This window comes from Cyprinodon tularosa, unplaced genomic scaffold (assembly GCF_016077235.1).
Source record: "Cyprinodon tularosa strain WSP-4 unplaced genomic scaffold, ASM1607723v1 ctg76, whole genome shotgun sequence".
Taxonomy (NCBI): domain Eukaryota; kingdom Metazoa; phylum Chordata; class Actinopteri; order Cyprinodontiformes; family Cyprinodontidae; genus Cyprinodon; species Cyprinodon tularosa.
The window spans coordinates 2,906,674-2,929,981 of record NW_024039518.1 but is presented as its reverse complement, the minus strand read 5'-3'; the positions used below and the strand labels follow the sequence as shown (position 1 = coordinate 2,929,981).

The window sequence follows — 23,308 nt, the reverse complement described above, 5'->3', positions numbered from 1 at the left end:
ATTTAAAATATATTGTTCACTTCATTTGTTAATGCTTTGAAAAACAAAACATGCAAAGACATGTTGCCTTAAAAAAAAAGAGTGTGTCTGGGAGTGTCAGTGCAATAAATGCCTGGGTGTGTAAATGAAACTGAAACTGACCTGATATGTTATGTGAGATCAGTATACCAGAGTGTAGCTCAGGCAATGGTGAAAGTATTTTAGAAGAACTTATAAGTTTTGGTAAAACAGATGAATTTTAGCAGTCATTGTTATCTAGATTTAAATGAGACAAACTGGAACAGCAGAGACTTGAGGGGAGGGACTGGAAAATCAGGAGACAAACTTGGTAAGCTAAATTTAAAAACATAGCAAACCTCTCACCTGTTTTAAAATAGAGCAGCAGTGACAGACCAATGCTAACTGTGTTTGGGTTACATATTCTTGAGATGTTTGAGAGGTGAGTCAAGCAAATCATCTCTGACACAAAGCATAGGAATAATGTTGATATGAAGGTAATGTGTAATTTGTACAAAATGCTTTTATAACGACTTGGTTGGATGATCATCATCCTTAGATTGGGAGGATCATATTATCCTCCAATAGACAGGAAGTTAAGTTATCCCATTTTGCATAAATAATAAATTTTCTTAGTAAACATCACAGTTTTAATCTACTTGATAAAATATGTTTATTTTCAACTTTTCTAATGACAGAAAAAGACCTGTTACATCGACCCTAAATAAGGGGAGACAGAGAAAAAGCAAGTGACACTTTGAGATGGTACTCTTTATTTGGTGGCTTAAGAGTTGCTAAACATCCTGGCTTTGGCAGACCTGAAACCAAAGAGGAAAAAGATTTCTCTTTTAAGGAGCGCCCCCTAGAGGACAGTAACTCTAACAGACTTGAATATTTAACAGAAGGTAAATTATCAGTAAGGGGTTGAAAATCCTTAACTTGTTTAAATAGGCTAAAATTATACACTAAACTCAACTTAATTCTGTTATTTTGACAAGTAACAACCCTATTCCAAAATGTGTATTTAGCTCAATTTTATCTCAAATTGTGTGGTACATAATGGAGCACCATAACCAAGTGATACATATATATATATATATATATATATATATATATATATATATATATATACATATATATATTGCTATATGTCTTTTTGAAAGGAAAGGAAGTTAAAATGGAGTTAGCTTGGACTCTACTTTATGTTTAAATAATCCATAATTGTTCATTTTAATTTATATATATTCAGACAAATCAGGTCATCACTGCCAGAAAACACTGCTAAAATGTTTTCTTGATTGCATAATTTGTTTTCACATTTTGAATACTGTTCTACTAAGTGGTCTTGACAAACTTGACAACCTTAAAAGCAATAGAATCACGTTTCAAAAACACTTTATAAACATTTGATAGAAAGCCTTTGTACTTTCATTGTGGTCTCATCTATGAAAATACAATATTTTTTTAGTTTTGAACATTTCCGAAAAAATTAAATTGCCAGTTCAATGTTTAATGTTTTAAAGGGACTCACTTTGCCACCTTTGGAGAGTTTATTAAGCTTAAATTCCACAGTAGCGGAAAGGTAAATAGAGCATCTACTAGAAGTGACTGTCTAAGATCTAACAAACACACAGCATTTAGTCAGCAGGTGTTATCAGTCAAGGGAACAGAAATTTGGCATAACATTCTAGCTGCTATAAGAAATTCTACTCCATTCAGTTAATTCAAAATTAATTATAAAATATGGCTCAAAGGGAACCAGATCTGCGATCACTAATGTCAGATTATACTCAGGCTGTGCAGCCTGCTCCGGGGAGACACCAAGGCGACACCAGGCCTGCTCAAAGACATAGTCCCTCCAGAGTGTCCAGGGCCTTCCACGAGGCCTCCTCCAAATAGGACAGGCCTGTCCTATTAAGGGACTTCAGATTTAAAGATATCTTGTGTAAAAATATGTTTTATCCAGTACAAGTAATGATGCCATTATGAACATGTGAAAAGATAAAGAGATTTTAATCATTTCTGATGCCCTGTAACTTTTAAGACAAAACAGATTGATAGACTTGCAAAATTTATGAATAATATAAAATCTTAAAAGTGACCCAGCTGGGTCATTATGCTAGCGATTAATTTTCAAAAAAACTTATGGAAACATGAAAACAAGTCTTTTGTAAAAAGCCTGTTCTCATATAGTGTTTAGGTCAGGAGGCTTGACCAAAGCTGTTTACACTGCATGTATTCATTCACCCATTCATGCACACACTGATGGTGGAAAGCCACATTGTACCCACACCTGCCCTGGGGCTCACAGATAGAAGCGAGGCTGCCATACCCTGGCGCCACCAGCCACTCATCGGTAGACAGTATTGGTGAATTGGCTGTCAAAAGGACATAATGGCACTGAAAGCCAGAGCTGAGGTTTGAACCAGTGGTTGAAGGGCAAACTCCTGCATCCGTCCTCACTGTTGTCCTTCTTCAATAACAGCGGGGACTCATTGCTGAAGTTCACAAATTTTTTTTTATTGCTATAAGATTTTTATAATAAATCATTTAAATATTGCATATAAAGTAAACAAAAAATAAAGCACTGTGAAAAAGTATATATTTTTTATCTTTTAAGAGATGCCTGTCTTATTTTCTATCAGAAACAATAATTTTGGAATAAATTACTGTTTTGTTTGCTGTGAATAAAACAGGTAATGGCAACACTCTGGTTTTGTTTCATTTTTAGAAGGAGCCCCATCACAGGGAGGAGGAGTTCAGCCTTGGGTTAAAAGAATAGATCATCTGCACCGCACAAGCAACAGCATCTGTATAAGACAGATGCAATCATGTTTCAAGGTCACAGTATGGCTGCACAGATAAGTCTTGCTAGACATGATGGACTGAGTACTAAAGAACTAGAGAGGAGGATCAGGCTCCCTCAGGATTTGATAAACTTTATTAAAGCCAGCAATGCCATTTGTAAGTACCAGAACCTGTTTCAGCAACAGTTCAGGAATCCTGTGTTCATACAGGTTGGGTTGGACTTTGCCCTCTTTAGTATGTACCCTCATGACCTTGATGAAGCTCAGGCAGCAGTAGTGGGGGATCTGAGTGTGGAAATTGAGGAGCTCCAAGGAGCTGCTGCCATCCCTCCAGATATAGACAGAATAAAAGAAACCCTCACACAAGCCAAAAAAGATCTAAACCGCAGTGAGCTCAGGGTGGACTTTAGCTTCATCCCTTGCCAAGGTGCAGCCACAGTGGTCAAAGTACGTCTATTGGGCTACACTGAAACCGTGAAGAGGCTCAGAGATGTTCTTCAGGATTACCTGGTGAATCAGATTTCTACTAAAGAAGTGCTGAACCTGCAACATCCTGAAATGGTTGACTGCTTTGACAAAATACAAGAACTGATCAGGTTTAAGCAAACAAAAGTTAACATTAAACCTTCCCATCTTCCAAACCCATGTGTTGTTATCTCTGGTCCCCGGCGCCATGTTCAGGAGGCCAATAAGGCTCTTAGGTCTGGGCTAGCAAGTCTGATATTAGAAAAGTGGATTTTAGATGGCCCGGGAGCTCTGCAGTACTTCCAGGCAGACGGTAAAGTGAGCAAGGAGCTGGTTGAGAGTTCCAGTCAGGTTCTTATCAAGGAACGGCAAGGTAGGCACCTTCTGCAGGGGTACTAACAGTCTCTTAATGTTTTCTTGCTGTATTTAACGAATAATCTTTTACTTCATTTGCAGTGTCAGCTCCAAGACGATATATTTATCAGACCAGTAGCTTCCTTCCTCTTCCTACGAAAACAACCAGTCTTCAGTCCTCCTTCCTCTTTGTGGGTCTTCAAAGAAAAAATGTTGATGAGGCCATAACAAAAATGAAGAATCTGTACCAAGCTCACAGCTCAACAAAAACCTTCCTTCCTCAAGAACTGGAAGACCTCACCCAGAATGACATAAAGAGTTTGATGGACCTAGTAGAGACTCAGGGTCTGTATGTACAGAACGACCGCAATGGCTTGACAGTGAGTGGAATGAAGGCTGGGGTCAACCAGGTGGAGCAAATGCTCCGAACCATCACTCCTCTTAGGAAAGAAATGAGAGTCAAAGAAGAGGACAACCTGTACTGTCGTGTAGCCTGGTGTATTCTGGGACAAAATGGAAAATGGGAGAGACTCCCAAAATCTGCCAATTTTAATCTGGAAAAACATAACATCACAAAAGGCATAGTAGATGCACAGGGGTCTACATGGAGTGTGAATCTACAAAGGATGGAGGCCAGAGGTAATGTAACTGGACAGGTGGCCAAGCTGAAACGACTTGAGAATTTGCCAGGTAAAAGAAGTAAAATAAATTTGTATTGATTAAATGGTTACTTCATTTAAGTTTTAGCAGACCAAATAAGATTAAATACAAACCTTTTCAGTGAAAAAATCAGCTGCACTATAGCACTTTTTTACCTTTTAATTACAGACAGTTCTGTTTTTACCATTCTTCTTCTGCATTTCTGCTTTGTGTTTTAGTACAATATGAACAAATGTCTAGGTTATTGGTTAGATTATATCATTATAGATATTAACTTTGCTTAACATTAATTCTTATGTGTTTCTAATTTCCATCAATTTCATCTGTGACACTTTTTAGATTTTACTTTTCCCCTGTACTGGGACAATATGTCTAGTAATGAAAACTTAAAAGAAGTGCTGGTGGATCGGTTCTCTGCAGAGTACCAAACTGTCCAGCAGGACTTCAACAAAACAGCCAACAACAAAACCATTCTCAAGGTGAGAGTTTTTTTCTCATTTTAGTGTGTGCCACATCATTATGTCACACACAAATGGCTATTAATTATAGGCATTTATAATAATTGTGTAAGGCATACATAAGAAATAATTTAATAGCAGACTTAAGCAATTTTTAATAAGCAGTTTCAGAAGACTCTTTTATTAATGTTGTGCAATAATGATATACTCTATACAAAGTCCAGTAAGGGTCGCAAAAAAACTGTTTAAACAAACAGTATTCAGACTGTCATAAATCTTTCTGTGAACTCATGCCCAACTGGCTGTATGTTAGGACAGAAAATCCACCAAGTTTGAATCAAGCTCAAATCATGGTCAAACAGATGACTGTATGAAATAAATTACCTTTAATTAATTATCAATAGGGCTGGGTATTTTCGCCAAAGTCCTGAATCGATTCGATTTTGATTCATACAGTTATAAATCGATTAATTTCGATTCGATCTGTTTTTACAATAATGAAAGTGGTTCCAATGTGTTTCAATATACTAATGTATTTTATTGTTTCTGGTCATATTAAACACAAACTGTAAACTTGTAAATCAGATAGTTTAAACTTGAGATGTGAACAACACTGTTTCAAAAGTGCAAACTTGTTTGTGAAAAGTGAAAAAGTGAAGCCTCACTCGAGCAAGCAGACGTGCATGAGCTGCATTATCTCCACTGCACCATGTTTGCAGCGTTGTCTGTAACAACTACAGGGTGTTTGCTGGTCAGCCCCCATTTGTTAATGTCTTCAGTCAACATATTGGCTATATTTGCAGCTGCCTGGGTTAAAGTAATGTTGAGAGCATCTTTCCTCCTCATTTGAATGTGAATGTCACGTGCGTCACTATAAAACTAATCAATCTCATTCCCTAGACATCAATTTTGCAAAAATGTAAAGGAATCGATTCAAAATCGATTAAATCGATTTTTTTTTACCCAGCCCTAATTATCAACAATTCTAACACGCTATTATTCAGTAGCTGTAAGTTAGAAACATGTTCAGTGGTTGTCTGGAATACATCTGGAATAGTTGTGTTTATATGCATTTGAGATAAGTTCTTGATAAGTTACGCATCACTTATGCACAAGTTATGCATAGGTTTTGGATAAGCTAGATGCCACGACTTATGAGTAACTTACATTTAACATATGTCAACGATCAGATAACTTACCTGTAACGTATGGACCAGGTATGAGCATATGCTGACATACGTCGAGATAGTTTAAGCAAAATAAAATTTCTCTGCCGCTGGCTGAAGTGTGCCAGCATACTCATAACTTATCCAGTGTATGCCAGTTTTTTTGCCAGATTGTTTGTACGTCAGGCAACGCTGTCTATATCATCGAGGTGTGACATGGGCTTAATCCATTAGGCACACTCACCCTTTGATCAGTCTGCAGATTCCGGTCCTTGTTTTATCAACTTTTATCATGGTGTCTCTCTGGTGTGCCTCACAACAAAAGAAAAGAGAGGCTTTGATTATATTCATTTTTCCGTAAGCTCAGTGGGTGCCTTTGGTGATTGTCTTGGAAAGTTGGCCTCTCCAGTCCAAACTGCATCCTCCTACACCAAGGATCACAGTCAATATCAGCATTGACATTGGTCCCCAATGTCTAAAAGTAAAATCGTGATTTATGGCTCAACATTGATCACTTATTTTCCCTCTTCCTCTCTTTTCAGATTGAGCGCTTGCAAAACATTCATCTCCGCCGTGCATATGAAATGCAGAAGAAACACATGTCGGAAAAGAACAAAAACGAAGGTGGAGCAGGTGAAAGGCTTCTGTACCACGGGACAGACCCGGAAAGTCTCCAATCGATCAAAACCAAGGGGTTTAACAGAAGCTTTGCTGGGAAACATGGTAATGATCATTTGCTTAACTTAGGGTGTTCAATTAGCCTGTCATTAAAATAGGAGTGTATAGTTTTATAGACTAGTCAAGCTTAATTTTTACACTATTTATACATTTACAGACACACGAAAATCTATTTTCTACTCTACATCAACCGGAAATGGGTCGGCCAGTCATGTTGCAGTATTTTAGTTAAAGCAGAATGTTTAGTTGAGACTAAAGAAAGTGATGTCAGGTCCAGAGGCGAAGCAACATAGACATGGCAGTACAGGAGGACCTGCGTTTAGCATATGCTATCACATCTGTTTTGTCAGAATCCCCAATTTGATTTTTAAAAGAAGAGAAGGAGCATTTCAAGGGTAACAAACCAACTTTAAGGAAGCAAGCCTAGACACATGTGTAGATCTAAAACTGAGTGCTACAACATTATCAATGTAGCTTGCTAGGTTTGTAGTTTTAGTATTTTTAATTCATCTGTTGCAAACTTGAAGCACTTATTTCCTACAAAAATGAACCTGTTATGAAGTTATTTTTTAATGTTATTCCCTGTAGGTTGTCATTTAGGATGTCTTCTTTGAATAATTAACTATCTTTAATAATTCATTCTTGTCTGTGCCACCATATAAAAACACTTCTAATTTGTTATCATTCACAGCAACTGTATATGGTCACGGAACCTACTTTGCTGTAAATGCAAACTACTCAGTGGGCTACTCAAAGACAGCAACTGATGGCACTCAAACCATGTTTTTGGCCCGAGTCCTGACGGGCCTTTACACCCATGGTCAAAGTGGCATTAAGGTGCCACCGCTTCGCAATAGCCAGGAGCATTATGATACTGTGGTGGATCGAACGGATCATCCCAACATGTTTGTTGTGTTCCATGACAACCAAGCTTACCCAGACTACCTCATTACCTTCAAATAAATAAAACTAATGCAGTGGATCATTTGATTGTTTCTAACCTAACTCACGTTTTTGTGTCAAATACTTTATTTGTCTCTTTGTACCAACCTTGACGGGAGTCTGATCTTGCTTTGAAAGCTTTATTTAAATAAGAAAGGCCTGAACAGAGCTGGGTAGAGTATCCAAAATGAGTTCTTAAGTAAGAATGGTACTACTTTAACATAGGCTTAATCAAGTATAAGTAAAAAATAGTAATTCAAAAGAATAATAATAATTAAATAAAGGAGAAATAACTAAGAGATTGAGTGTAATATCAACCAAAATAATTTTCAGTTGTCTCCTAGGATGGTGGAAACATTCACTAATAGCAATCAGACCTCTCCTTCATCAATATCTTTGTTAATGTTTTCAGCATTCAAACCTACAGGTGCAGTGCATAACTAGTTTAGTATAATGTTTAGCCAATATTTACTTCTTGGTCCCTGATGAAATTTTATGAGAGCTCCCAGGTCTACCAAAACAGATTGCATAATTTTGTATATTTGTTGGCTAAGGAGCAGCAAACTGCCAACATTGAATCTAGCAAGAGAAGCAGACCAGAAATAGACTTAACAATCCCTAAGAAGCCTTTGCACCTTTCAGTTGTATTTGGACACTTGTCCATTTGAAATTTTGCTGCACCATGTACTTAGCTCTCTTCACTTGGTAAGCTGCATGAACCTCACCAAAAGGCGGGGCAATTTTTTCTATTGTTCTAAACTGAAATATGAGATGGCATTAATGTTTATTGCTCCCTCCTGCTGATTAGTATGTTGTCATTTTCTGTAATTGTTTTTATTAGATGAGATGAAATGAGGCTTTTGTGAGTGATTCGGGAAAGCATTTATTTTCTGTTATATCTTTATGTCCTGAGAGTTAATTTGTGTTATTTATATCTTTCTCTAATAAAAGTTGATATGTAATTACTGTATCTGAATTTGTGACATGAAATCTCATTATTATCAGAATTCATAATAACTGATGGACAGATTGTTTTAAGAACATTGGTACAAAAAGGCTTGTACAAAGTGTAAATAAGACAGACAAAAATAAAGCACACCTGTCAAGATAGAAAATCAGAAAGAGCTTCACAACAGAGGTATTAAAAAAGACAAAATTATGTTCCATTAGTTTTAGTCCATTCTCTTCAGAAACACCTAACACATACATCACACATAAATGAAAAAATCATACTAAGTGGCATTTTTTCAAAAGAAGAATTATGACCTGGGTCAATTGAGATCGGATTAGAGAAACTGAATGAAAGAGCATGAACGTCAATGAAGAGAATGCTCCTTTGCTTTGACATTTGCAAGGAGCATCATCGGCACACCCTGATCATAGGACTTAGGACTATCATAGGACTAGGAATCTCTTTCAAATGTCTGGATACAGAAATCATGATATCATAACCAGTAGGAGGGTATAAACCTCCACACAAGTAGGTAAAACTGCTATTTGCCTGGGTGTTCAGCTGACAGTGAGCTCTGCAAATAACATAGCAGCCAAATTATCTCCTGTATAAAATCACAGTTGATGTGATATCTGGCCTAATGAGCATGTTAGTGGTCTTGTTATAAATTCATTTAGAAAATGAAATATTTTTTATTATACTCTTTAAAAATTGGTTTGAATATTCTTTTCACTTAGCTTGATGCACACAAAAATAGAACAGGTGGATTCCACAAAGCAGTGAAACATTTATGGGCGGGAACTGTAACATGACACCAATTCAACATCATAACCCATCCCTTTTGAAGTTTGGCCTGTTCTGGAAATCCCAGGACACAGTGGACTTTACCCAAGATAGAAGGCCTGGACTTCAAACAGATAATCAAATGCATTTATCCCTTATTTGTATCCTTCTATGATGTCTGGTGGGGCTTGAAATGTAGATTTGTGTGAACAACAGTCAAAACTGCCATAAAAAGAAACAAAAACTAATTTAATGCTAACCAAATATGCGTGTTATTTATTTAGCATTGCAATGTAAATATTCAACAAACCAGGCCAGGAAATTTCTCTCCAGACGATGAGCGATTACCGGATTGTGACTGGGTGTGTCAAGGTTTCTATTTCAGGAAGAGGAGGAGAAAAACAGGTGAAAGTGAAACTAATGCTTTAGTAAAGATCATTTACTCAGAACAGGAACAAGCACAGACAGTGCTCTCTTGGTTAAAAAGTTTAAAATGGCTGAATATTCCCATTCCCTGTATTTTGAGGCTAGGCCTCTAACAGACAGAGAGAAGGAAAGGGTCAGGAGATACTTTCAAAAAAGAAGAGACTCTGGGGGAGGCGATTGTGGAGTTATTGAAAAGGTTGGAGAAAACATCTATAAAGTCACCTTTAATGAAAAAGAAGGTATGTGCTTTAAAGCATTTGCAGCTCTAAATATAGATATGTGACTTATGATGTTTTTCATGTTTAAGATCAGGAAAGAGTTTTACAGAGAAAAACTCACAAAGTTATTCTTCCTGGTGGAGATTTACATCTGACCGTGAGTCGCAGCAGTTCACCACAGACCCTGGATCAGCCATCCACAAGCAATTTACAGGTTAATTTTTTTTTCTTTCTAAAACCCGTATCTTGTCGTCAGGGCCAAACACCTACCTGGTTTTCTGTTGTCATTTTTTTCTTGCCCTTGTTTTTTAATCGCTTAGATCAGTTTCCCTTTCATTTCTAACGTTTACAGATTTAAGCCACTCATTGGTGAAATATTTATTCAGTAATTTTAGTTTTGATTAAAAAAAAGAAGAAGAAGATACCTTGCAAAAGCAATTCATACATTTCATTTTATTGCATCAAAATCCCAATTAATATAGATTATTAAATGGAAAGAAAATTCTATTTGATTTTTGAGATTCTAATAAAAGTCTAATACAATGTGCACAACACTCATTTTGTACTTATAAGACAAATCTTGTGCACATTGATACACACTTGTCATGTAAGCCATTTAAAGACCCACCTGTCAGTGTAATTACAGCTGTTGTTAAAGTTTTTGGGTCTATATCTCCTCCTGCTTTACATAAAGGCAGAAAGAGTTCTCGAGTTCTGTCTGTTTTCTTTCGAAGTTGGTGATAAACTGTATAGAAAGCATCTACAACAACTTCCAGGAATTGCAACACATTTTCCAATGGATATGCCTGAAGCTACAACTTGTAATTATATCCCTTTTACTGATCTCTGTGCAGACTGGTTTGCGTTTATAAAGTGATTATGCTGACTTTTTACAGAGCAGACATTAAGTCTGTATTAAGGTATGGCATCCCTTGTTGATTTGATAATTTGTCAGTAACATGACTAAGTTAGAAATCACAGACTTCTGATCTGTATACACAACAGTCAACACATCATTGCTTAAGCTCATTAATGACTGCTTAGTGCAAGATGAACAAATAGCCTAGAGACATGTAAAGTCATAGTAAATTCTTCATTAAAGGAATTGCGGAGGATTTTCGAGAATTTTTTAAAAGACCCCCCGTCTCCACTTAAAAAAATGTACATGCACAACCCTGTACCTGCTCCCGAAAGGCAATGCCTATTGAACACTTGCGAGAGCTTGCACAAGCCCATTTCTCCTCGTGCACGCACTATTTAGAGGTGGCTGTTCTCATAGTTCATACAAGCTTACTGTGTTACTGTGTCCGAACGTCCGCCCTAAACCCTAAAACCCTTAATCACTATATAGAGCGGGGACTATATAGAAGACTTTGTAGCGACAGATGATCACTGCTTTTTGCTGTTAGTCACGTAACTACTCTTCCACTGCGTGGGGCCTGCGCCATCTTTGTTATTAGTTGCCGCTGTTGGATAGCGACAGCTGACAGCGGGCCACTGTGAAAGCAGATCCTGTATATTTGCCTCATCTGAGGCCTTTCTTCTCATACACTTCATAGAAACCTTTTCTCTTACAACCCTCTGCCATTTTCAAAGAACCGAGGTCACCAAGTTGAGCTTCAATGACTGTTTGAAACTGTAGCTTACCACAGATATATGTCTGAAAATGCGCATGTGCAGAAAAAGATAGCTAATGGGATGAATACATAGGAGTGCCTTATGTAAACATATCACCAGAATGAGTTATGTTCTTTGTGCATACAAAGCAGTAGAAGGAGCATGGGTAATTTCAGTTCCTTTAAGCAGGACACAAATGCTGACACACACCTCACTTTTTTCAATTATTTTTTTTTACCAACTGTTTTTCATTTTGTTTTTTGTGATTACTTTTTAAATAATCCTGAGTACAACTGAACATCATACCTTTAAATGTCATTGTTGTTATTATAATTATTTTTTGGCTGGGGGTGCAACTTCTCCTTGGATAAAAACTTGAAATGTACACGGAGGTGTTTTTGTTTTTTAGACAAAGTGCTAATAACCTTTTTTTTCTTTTTTTCCCTTTTTGTAGACAACTACTAAACTGAACAAGAAAACTCTAGAGAAGATTTTTAGAACAAACATCTTCCTCTTGTTCTACCTGAGAGACAATCCTAAAGCGTTCAAAGTCCTGCAAAAGCAGCTCTCTGCAATTAACTGCACAGTGAAGCTAGATTTTGAGGAAGAAGAGGCAGTAGTAAGTGGAGATATAGAGAAGGGGCTTGGAGGACCTTGTGACGGTGCAGCAGAACACTGGGAACTCCAAGTGGATAAGATCTTCATTAATCTCATGGAGAGCTACAGGATCCATCATGTGCTTGAGCCCAAACAGGTCAAAAAGGTCCTGCAGGATCTGTTCTTTGTCACTGATGACGTAAAAGTTTACTCAGAGACTGGTTATGCTGTGATGGTTGGGGAAGCTGACGTGGTAAAGGAGAAAATTGCAGTTCTAGAGAAAAGTGTAGCAGTATGTAAAGAGCAGCGAGTTGTGGAGAAGCAGTTCAAACTTATTGAAGAGGATTTCAACAGAGAGATGAGCACATTTTACCCAGAGGTAAAAATCAACAGGGGTGTTAACATGGTCTTTTTAGAAGGCCCTGAAGAGCAAGTACAGTCTGGATCAACAAAACTTAACGAACTGATAATGAAGATCCAAGAAAAGAAGGTAAATCTTCCTGCATATTTAATTGCCTTTATGGCCACCAGCAATGCCATCACCAAATACCAAACTCAGTTTCAACAAAGTCTCAGAAGTCCAGTTTACTTTGAGGTGGGATCAGAGCTGCTTCTTTCTAGTTTGTCTTCAGATGCCCTAAATGAAGCTGAGACAACACTGCTGAGAGATTTAAATGTATCAAGTGTTAATCTTCAGGGTGCTGCAGCCAAACCTCCAGATCTAGACCAACTCAAAGAAATTCTTATCAAAGCAAAGAATGAAGCAAACCGTGGCGAGCACAGAGTGGAAGTTAGCTTTGTCCCTGGATACAGTGGTACTCCATCAGTCAAAGTACAGCTGGTGGGCTACACTGAACAAGTGAACAAGCTTAAAGAGCTTCTCCATGACTATCAGGCGAATCAGGTATCAGTTCAAGATGTCCTCAGCTTGCAGCGTCCTGAACTAGTTGACTGCTTTGATAAAATCTTAGGAATAATTGGCATGAAGCCGACTGATGTGAAACTCTCAGCCACCCATTTTCCAAACCCATGTGTGCTGTTGTCTGGTCCCCGTTTTCGGGTTCAGGAGACCAAGCAGGCCCTTATGGTCGCTCTGGCCAGCATGACATTTGACACATTAGTCCTGGATGGTCCTGGAGCTCTGCAATACTTCCAAGGAGAAGGGAAAGAAAGCAAGGAGCTGGTTGAAAGTTCATGCCAGGTGATTATCAGGGAAAAACAAGGAGTTAGCTCACCATCAGTGGCAACCATACAGCGAAGCCTCAGCAACATCAGTAGCATCACACCAAGACCCAGGAGTCGCACCAACATGGTGGAACTGAATGCGTACAGTGATATCAATCTAGAAATCAAGATCTGCAGTTTAGAGGATGAGCAGGTTTGTTCTTTTTCTGTTCATTCTCCTCAAAATTTTCATCAAAGCTATTGTTAGTTTTCTATTGAGTCTCTCTCTAAATATTTCCACAGGTGAATGTTTTGGTTGTCCCCACACATGATAAAAACCTGTCTTCAACAAATATTGGGAAATCTTTGCTAAAGAAAGGTGGAGACACAGTCAAATCAAAGTTTGACACATTAGTAGCATTATCTGGCCTTGCCCCTGGTGATGTTCTGCAGGTTGATGCCAGCGCATCTCTGGGGTGCTCCAAAATATTCTGCATTGAGTGCCTATCTTGGGACAGAGCTGGAGGAATGAGTGTGCAGGTAAAGTAATATATTAAGATTTATATTGATTATGTGGAGATAAACTGATTGTGTATTTTAGCTTTTATGAACATACAGAAAAGTTAACATTTAATACAAAGCAAAATGTGTTATCTATTTCTTGATTGAAAATGAAGGTTGGGTTATTTGCTATTTAATTTAAAGGAGCAATACATTATAAAGCCACCTAGTGTTAGAAGACTTGGATCATCTCTGTCTAATCCATGTGTTATGGTTACATAATGGAGATGGATGGACTTGTTGGGGCCTAGAAGAATCCAAGAATCTGGGTACAAGCAGCCAAAATTAGCTTTTCATCCTGTCTACAAGCCTCCTCCTTAAAGACAGGCTGATAGTTACCAGATCTTTGCTTGGACCATAATCACCATTTTTCCATTATGTAAGACATGAGTTAAAATTATTTAGGCATCAAATCATGATCCCTCCTTCTTTTAGGAAGACTTCAAAACTGAAATTAGAGGAACAATCCTTGGGCAATATGTCAGATGGATGGACTTGTTTTTAATGATGCAAGGAAATGTTTTGTATTTGTCTTGCAGGCTCTTGCAAAAGGGTTAAAAACATGCTTGGACCTCTGTGCAGACAAGGGCTTCAGTTCAGTAGCCATCCCTATTATTGGACCAGGTTTGCTCCTAAAATACCCTTTGAGTGAAGCCGTTCAAGTTCTGACAGAAAGCATTCGGCAGTTTGCATTGTCTGGTCATTGCAGAAATGTCAACAGCATCCACATCGTTATTAAACCTGGCTACCCTGACTCAGAGAAGGTACCTCTTAAAGGCAGGCCATTGCATTCAAACCAATGTTGCTTAGTATTGATTCTTGATTCTGTTATTTACAGAACTACCATGAAGTGTACAAACATCTCAGCCTGATTATGAACCAGGGGGGCCGAGGTAGGCCAGATTTTATTGATAGCTCATAAACTTTTTGGTCAATAATGTTTTATTTTCAGTATTCCAACTGCATGTGACGGCTTTCTTCTTTTAGCACTCTTCAAGTCCCTAACTAGTGACCTTGATGATATCAATATAACTGTAAGAGGCGGCGCTAAACTTCAGTTGGTGTTTGGTGATGTCACCAATGAGACCACTGATGCTGTAGTGAACACCACCGACTTCAAAAATTTTCACAATGGTAGGTGACAAATGTAGAGATTTAGCCTGTGAAGGTCAAAGTCCAAGTAAAGAAGTACTCTGCAATTATAAAATATTTTTCTTGTTGCAAAAAGACATTACATAGCATAACATAGAAAGAAAACAGATACATGCACACAAAATCATATCAGCAACGACAGTTTTAAAAGAAAAACAAAATATAGGCTTCCTGGATTTTAATTGGTTTTAAGGAGGCATAGCTTTTGGTTGGTGTCAGTCAAACGAAAGTTACATATGCAACTACGGTTCTATGAACCTCTTATGACCACCAGAGGGAGGTGCTGAAAGCACTAAATGTTCCCTTATGGCACGCACAGTTTGAGTAATTATACTAACAAAGTCACACCTGTGATGCCGGATGAACACTCAGAAGCTACATAGCCTGGTGTCATCCATGGCTCTGTTCCTACAGAATTTCCTTGCAAAAGTAAGGATTCTGAATGACAGAGAAACTCTGGTGGTCATCCAGGATTCATAGAACTGTAGTTACGTACGTAACTTTTGTTCTATTTAATTGTCCTGACCGCCAGAGGGTAACGCAACATTGGGTCAGCGAGCATCAGACCTCAGATCGCAGGGCTTCATCCGGTGACACAATCAGTGCAGCGACAGCCGGTTCAACTGCTGGCATACGGTCAAGGCTGGCCTTCACCCAATCGTGCATAGCAGCTAACACCCGACAGTCTGAGGAGAGATGTGGCAACGCTCTTGGGTCCTGCCAACAGGCATTCAACTCCTTCAGGTACTCCTGTGATAAAGGTATAGAAAGGAAGTAGAACCCCATCCGCACCTAAAAAATGCACTCCTGGAGTCAGATACCTTGCCTTGTAGGGGGTCGAACTGCAGCTGCTTCACGGTCCTTGACATGACTTCCTGCGTGGAACCATCACCGGGCTATCCAATGGCACTCTGAGATGAAAACGAATCAGTCCCAGAGGCTTGAGAGGACCTTGCCTCCTCCTCATCTCTAAAATGAGAACCAGAAGCAGCCAGAGATATGACATCCTCCTCCCTTAGTTCAGGCATGGGTGGGGAAGAGAGCCCAGCCACTGGAAGTGAGGCATCAGACTGATGTCTCTGTCAACTCCATTGACATTTGTCCATCCTTGTTGCCAGTCCCTGGTCCAGTTTGGCCCATTTCACCCGAGAGGGTGCCACTAAAGCATTGGTCCCACCAAGGCGCTTAGAACACCTGAGGGGAGCCACCTGCCCAGAGAGCGAAAGATCAGAGTCCTCCTGGGGGCAAAACTGGGCCAATCGAGCCATCCTCACTGCATGGGGCATAAGACTGCAGTTCATGCAGGGGTTCTCAGACATTGCCTCCACATGGTGCTCATGTCCAAGGCAGGTAGGGCACAGGTCGAGGCCATCTTTTACCTTCAGGGCATCCCCACAATCCATGCAGCAGTGGGGGCCATCCATGTCAAAGGTCGACAGGGCTCAGTCCAATTAAGTAACGAAATGAACTAAAATCAGGATGGGGTGCAAACGCAGCCATCACCAATTATAGCAGAACAACAAAAGAGGCTGCACACAAGGAGAGGCTGATATTGGGAGAGGGGGATGAAAATGTAACGTCACCAAATATAATGGTGCGGATCAACAAAAGGGGCTGCAAAAAAAGAGAGGCTTATATTGGGAGTGGATGCAAAATCGCTGCCCTTACCAGGTGGGAAAACAATAAACCAAAAAGCTAACAACGTTAGCCATATCCAAACTTCGTCAAATGAAGTTGATCACATTAGGAGTAGGGGTGAAAACGCTGCTGTCACCAGGTATAACACCAATAAACCAAAAAGCTAACAATGTTAGCCATATCCAAACTTCGGCAAACGAAGGTTCTCCCTCTGGCGGTCAGGAGGAATGAAATATAGAACCAAACTCTGTTCCATAACAATATTTAATTAAACAGACTTTTTGTTGAGAACTAGAACACTAAAACATGTTGGTTATTAAATAATATCAAATTAAGAACTGTAATCAATTGGTTAAAAATGTATTAATTTTCACTCTCTTCTAAACCTTGGCTCAATGTTCATGTGATTTGATGTCTGCAAAAGCAAAACGTTAACGTGTATAGTGCTGTTTTTTACAGAGGGTGTTTGCAAAGATATTCTAACTGTAGCTGGAGCAGACGTGGAAGCTAAGCTAAAAACAGGTGAGAGAGGATTGCCGACATATGAAAATAAAAACTTCTGAGCGATTTTGAATAATAATAATTTCCTGTCCTTAATCTGTGCAGCAAAAGTGAACCGAGGAGATATTTTTGTGACACAACCTGGAAAGTTCCCCTGTAAAAAACTTTTACATGTATGTGGAGGGAAAGAAGCAAGTCTGGTTGAAGAACTTGTGTGTAGCATTATTGAGTACTGTGAAAAACTTGGGTTTGCATCTGTAGCAATTCCTGCTATCTGTGCCGGTAAGTATGTTTTGCAGCCAACATTGTTGTTAGGGAACAAACCCTAATAAATGCCATGTTTGGTTAAATATTAATCAAACTGTTTCTGCAGGAGCGGGTGGACTGAACCCTGGTGTCGTTGCTGGTGCAATCCTAAGAGGTATTATCACTGCCACATCCTCTGGTCCTGGCTGTACCCTTACAGCTATTCGTATTGTCCTTATTAAGATCAACGTCTTCTTGGCTTTTAAAGAAGAAGCAACACAGATGTTCCCCATTTTCAGAAGAAGAGGTGACAAAATTTGTTTACAAATATCTTTCTTTTAGAGTGTTTTTAAAGAATTTCTTATGACGTTGTAGAGAGTCTAGTTGTAACTTTACACATACAGTATATCTTTCTCTTAATTTCCAGAATCACAAGTACAGTTGCCTCGGGTACGACCACGGGCACCTTCACCTCTGAGAGCAGACCAAAGCATTCTTGATATCAGTACTGCGAGCCAGCAGTCTGTCTTCATGTTCCTTGGTCATAGCAGAAAAGATGTTGATGATGCTATGGAAAAATTGAAAAATCAGTATAAGCTTCAATGTTCAAATCATATCTTTCCAAAAGAGCAGCTTCAGAGTCTCACAGAAGATGATATTGAAGAAGTGCAGCAACTGGTGGAGTCAGAGGGTCTGTACATGACCAAGGAACCATCAGGAAACCTGACGATGAACGGTATGAAAGATGGGGTCAACAAAGCAATTGTATTGTTTAATTCATTACTGCATGAAAACCTCAGGAGAGAGGTGAGGGAGAAAGATGAGGACGACTTGCATAGTCGAGTGATGTGGTGCATCCTGGGACAAAATGGAAACTGGGAGAGACTCCCCAAGACAGCCAATTACAACCTGGAAAAGAAGGATTTTGCTGAAGGAATTGTTGATGCACAAGGAGTCACATGGCAAGTGGATCTGCTTCATTTAGAAGCCGTAACTCCAGGAAAGACAACTCATCTCAAGCGTCTTCAGAATCTGCAAGGTGAGAAAGGCACATTTTGAGAGCTTTTTGAATGTATGTATACTCCTTTCTCACTAGCCGAAAAACCTGTTTAAACCTGGGGAGAATTGGCTTTTAGTGGCAGTGGGAACACCCGGGTCATAAAACACAGCCAGGGAGCCTGTTAAAATTGGCTCTGATCGGCATATTATGTTTGCATCAGACCCGATTTGACCCGTTAATTTACATGACATCATCTTTTGAAGTTTCTCATTATAATATGCTTTTCAGACTTTACTTTTCCTTTGTACTGGGACAACATGGCAAGTGATGAATCCATGAAGGTGGTACCTCTGCAGCCTAATTCAGAAGAGTACAGAAGAGTGAAGGAAGGATTCAAAAGGACTGCTAATAAAACTGTTATGAAGGTTGGTGGTTTCCATTAATTATTATTAATAACTATTATTAAAATCTCTGATTCTGTCTGCTGCTTAACTCAAACCGGTTGACATTTTCACATGTGTATGATAAGTTTGATAACTGCCATTTGTAAGTTTTGCTTCTGGTTTTCCTATCAATAGTGACAGAGTTTTATTTCAGTTGCAAAAATGTACCATTTCCTCTTTCATTTTTTACCCTTGTTTAATCTTGCTCTGGCCCCTTAACCCCATGGGTAACATATTTTATATATGTGTAAAAATATTCTTCACTGATTAAAAGTGTACATTTTAACATATTAGAAATGTTAAATTTTTCCCTTTGTATTTAACATTTTTAAGGTTGAAAGGATTTTAAAAAATGTAAATGTTTACAAACATCTAAAATTCAATGTTTTTGACAAACCTTCAGATTTTCCAAGACCTCATGACCATTTTCTGTTGTTGCTGTTATTCATAGCTATCCATTAAGAAAAACTTCATAGATACTTTTAAAAGTTGATAACTTGACTTATTGAAACTTGTTTGTATGATTAATTTCTATTAGTTTATTTATTAATAATATCAATAATCAATATTTAAGGACGTGTACTTTAACTTCCCATCAAAGGCAGTGCCTAATACAAACAGGGCTGCTTGGTAGGTCATATTAATATTCCAGAGAATTTGGAAGTCATAGATTGTATATTAAATGGCTTTAAAAACCTGATAATGAAAAATAACCTGGTAAAAAATATTTCTTAGCATCTATTTTGTCATGATGTGATTCTTATAGACAGTCTTTTTCATTTAGTGAGGACTGAAAATGAGCCATTATCTTATCTAAGCTGCAGAATGCAACTATAACAGGTGATGTTAAATGCTTTGCACTTGATTTAAAGGTCAGATAAGCCTGTGGATCAAGGGCTAATAGTTTATCTGCTCATTTTTTCTGCACCTTTGTAATAATAACCACCATATGTCTGTTTGATGAGGTCTATATTAGATGGCAGGTTGGTTTAGAATGAAATAAACTTAACCTACCTTCAACATCCTAGTTCTTTGCTTTAAAGGAAGCCACATTATTACATAGACATTTTGATCTGATAAAAATGAAAGCACTTTCTGCACTGTTTATTCAGAAATATGAAATACACATTTTCTGCTGCAACAACTTATTATGTTGTGATTCATAACATGTTTAAGGTGTTTATTAACCCCCCCCAATTCTTATTATTAGAAAATGCTTTTCAAAAAGTACATAAATCAACTGATTTAGTGAAGAAGAGACCCTCCAAACTCCTTCATAGACTTGTTATTAATAACAAAAGCAGGTGTTAAACTGTAATTCTGAAAACAATAGAAAAGTTTATGTGCTTTAAAAATCAAATAGATTAAAATAGTACAGTTAAAAGATCTTGACATAGTTTATGTAGTTACTGTAAATTGTGCCGAAAGACAAGGGGTAAATTATTTGAATTCCTATCATGCAATCAGACTGTTTATTCATTATTAGTATTCGAATTTGACTGTAACTGACTCAATTATTAGAGATTTATGCATCTTCAATAGGTTCCAGTTATTTTAAAGGGTGATTTAACAGCTTTTCTCTGTTTATTCTGGTAGATTGATCGTTTGCAGAACATTCATCTACGCCGTGCTTACGAGGTACAAAAGAAACAAATATCACAGAAGAACAAACATGAGGGGGGTGCAAATGAGAAGTTTTTGTATCATGGGACAACTGAGGACAACTGTAATTCAATCATGACAACTGGTTTCAACAGGCGCTTCTCTGGGCAAAATGGTAAAAACCTTTTTATATGAAAGATTTGAGAAATTAAATAGCAGATATGGAAACGGAAAACAGCAAAGAAATGCAAGGAAAAAGAGGAAATCTATTCTGCAGTAAAGTTTGATATTTTTTTAATATTTATCTACTTCAAACTAACAGCAACGTCGTATGGAGAGGGAACCTACTTTGCTGTCAATGCCAAATACTCCAGCCACCCCACCTACTCCAAGCCAGCTGCTGATGGTTCTCAGCTAATGTTTGTGGTCAGAGTCCTGACAGGGGTCTACACTCTGGGTGAAAAAGATATGAGGGTGCCTCCACCTCGTGACGAACAGCACCCCCACTTACGTTATGATAGTGTGGTGGATAGAATGGAAAGACCCAACATGTTTGTTGTGTTCCACGATAACCAGGCTTACCCTGACTACCTCATCACCTTCAAGTGATGGCGCTGAATAGTTTTGATGGAGAGAAAATCAGTAAAAGAACTCCTTTAAATGGAAATAATGGAAATATATATATATATCTATATATATATATAGATATATATATATAGAAATATATATATATTAGGGATGGAACGATTTATGAAAACCGTCCGAACCGTTCGGTCCTACTGTCTCGGTTCAGTTCGCGTGTGTTTCGTTCGGTTCATGCGCTGTTCTTTTTTCTCATAGGCGAAGCGTGTACACTCCAGAGCAGAAGGTGGCGGTACTGCGACCAAAGCCAACCACCAGTAGTAAACAAGAAGAAGAAGAAGCGAAACAGCGTAGCTGGATGTAGCAGAAAAAAATCAGTTTGTGTGGGGAATTGTGTGGGTATGGCGAGTGGGAAAGAACAGGAGTTGGAAGACGCGCCAGCAGCACTTTATAGGTCTGCTGTATGGGACCGCTTTGCATTTAGAGTGACCTACGATGACGGCGGAAAGAAAGTTGTGGATAAAAGTGCAACAGTGTGCAAGCATTGTGCAACACGTTTTGTTTATGCTAACAGCAACATGACCAACATGTCATGCTAACCCCAAAATCCCACATACTCCGTCAGCGCTCCGCCCCGCTGCGCTCCAGACCGCCTGCACAAAGCAAAGCCTACAGCCTCTGCTGTGGCTCCTCTCTGCTCCGCTCTGAGTTCCTTGGAGATTGTAGAGGGCATGCGCAAGATGATTAAATTCAAAGCAGCAAAACATGCGGAAATGATCCAGGGTTTCCGTGGGTCATTAAAAATAATTACAATTCATTAATTTTTTTTGCATTTTTTTCATTAATTTCTATGGGATTTCAGGGTGACAATCAACATATACCGAACCGAACCAAAAACCGTGACCACGAAACCGTGAACCGAACTGAACCGTGGATTTTGTGAACCGTTCCACCCCCTAATATATATGAATATATATATATATATATATATATATATATATATATATATATATATATATATATATATATATATATATATATATATATATATATATATATATATATATATATATATATATATATATCAGACTCAAAAGAATCATTGATAAAGAAATAAGGACTTACTTAAACATTACTGTAGTGTCACAGTAGTGTAAAGATAAAATAAAAACAAAATGTTATTGACATGTAATGTTTACATGAATTAAGGTGAAAAGTACCACTTTAATTTTTAGCATCATGGTTTATTTTTGCACAAGCTTGATCCATCAGGCGAACCAAACGTTTTTCTTCTCAAAGTTTGTATTATTACTGAAGCACTTTTAATGTTGTACAGTAAGATGTCATATAAAGCTGTTTATTAATAAAACAAAATTCTATTGACAGGTAATATTTACATGAATGAAGGTGAAAGGTACCACTTTGATTTTTAGCCACATGGTTTATTTTTGCACAAGCTTGATCAATCAAGCAAACCAAAAGTGTTTCTTCTAAAAGTTTTTATTGTTTCTGAAGCACTTTTAACGTTGCACAGTAAGATGTTATATAAAGCTGTTTATTCCCAGCCATCTAATTTTGTCTGTTATATCTAAAAGGATGTTATGGTGCAAATTAACCTTTGAATTTTTCTCTTTTTCTAATTTTTATTCCTGGCCATTTCTGTTGACCATCTGGAATTTCTGATCTAACTAAAAGAATAAAACCTATTTTTTCACAACAGAACATGTTGGGTATTTTTGTGATGATCTGTTACTATCTATAAAAGCCTTCTGCAACTTGACCTGATAGATTAAAATAAAAATGGGATAAAACAAAACATTAAAGCTTAACATCTTATATCAAGAATCATCTTAGGACTGATTAAGCATTTTCATTTCTAGTTCTGTATGTGAAACTGGTTTAATAAAGTCAAAAAGTGTTTTATACAGATGCATCTATAAAGATTTCAATATAAAAAAAAAGTTTTACATTGTGTGCAAAACTTCTAAAAACGAATTTTTTATAAATTATAAGGTTTATAGAGGGAAGTATTTAAAAACTTGTTTGACTATTAATTCTCACAAATAAGAAAACACAAAATAAATATCTCAGAAAATTTGAAAATAGTACAATTGTTTTTAAAAAAGGGATTTTAAACAGAAATGCCAGGTATCTGTAATTATGTAGATCTCTCATTAGTTGGTTAAAGGAATAGTACACCCAAAACATGATTAGCCTTCATTTTCTACTCACCCCCATGCTGAACAACACTCTGGAGTACTTTTTTGATATCTCAAATGCATCTGGAGATCTGGGAGGC

The 23,308-nt window shown here is 37.9% G+C and overlaps 1 protein-coding gene across 1 annotated transcript; it reads left to right on the top strand.

The window, feature by feature from the left end:
• Positions 1 to 4,623: 4,623 nt before the first annotated feature.
• Positions 4,624 to 21,140, top strand: LOC119773436 (protein mono-ADP-ribosyltransferase PARP14-like). Its single transcript, XM_038270442.1, has 16 exons — positions 4,624 to 4,762; positions 6,450 to 6,630; positions 9,789 to 9,927; positions 9,996 to 10,120; positions 11,978 to 13,498; positions 13,588 to 13,824; positions 14,385 to 14,609; positions 14,684 to 14,738; positions 14,833 to 14,979; positions 17,095 to 17,157; positions 17,242 to 17,418; positions 17,510 to 17,689; positions 17,810 to 18,421; positions 18,671 to 18,807; positions 20,422 to 20,602; positions 20,750 to 21,140. Exons 2-16 carry the CDS (start codon positions 6,487 to 6,489, stop codon positions 21,034 to 21,036), a joined length of 4,230 nt encoding a protein of 1,409 aa, XP_038126370.1. The 5' UTR covers positions 4,624 to 4,762; positions 6,450 to 6,486; the 3' UTR covers positions 21,037 to 21,140.
• The last annotated feature ends 2,168 nt before the right edge of the window (positions 21,141 to 23,308 follow it).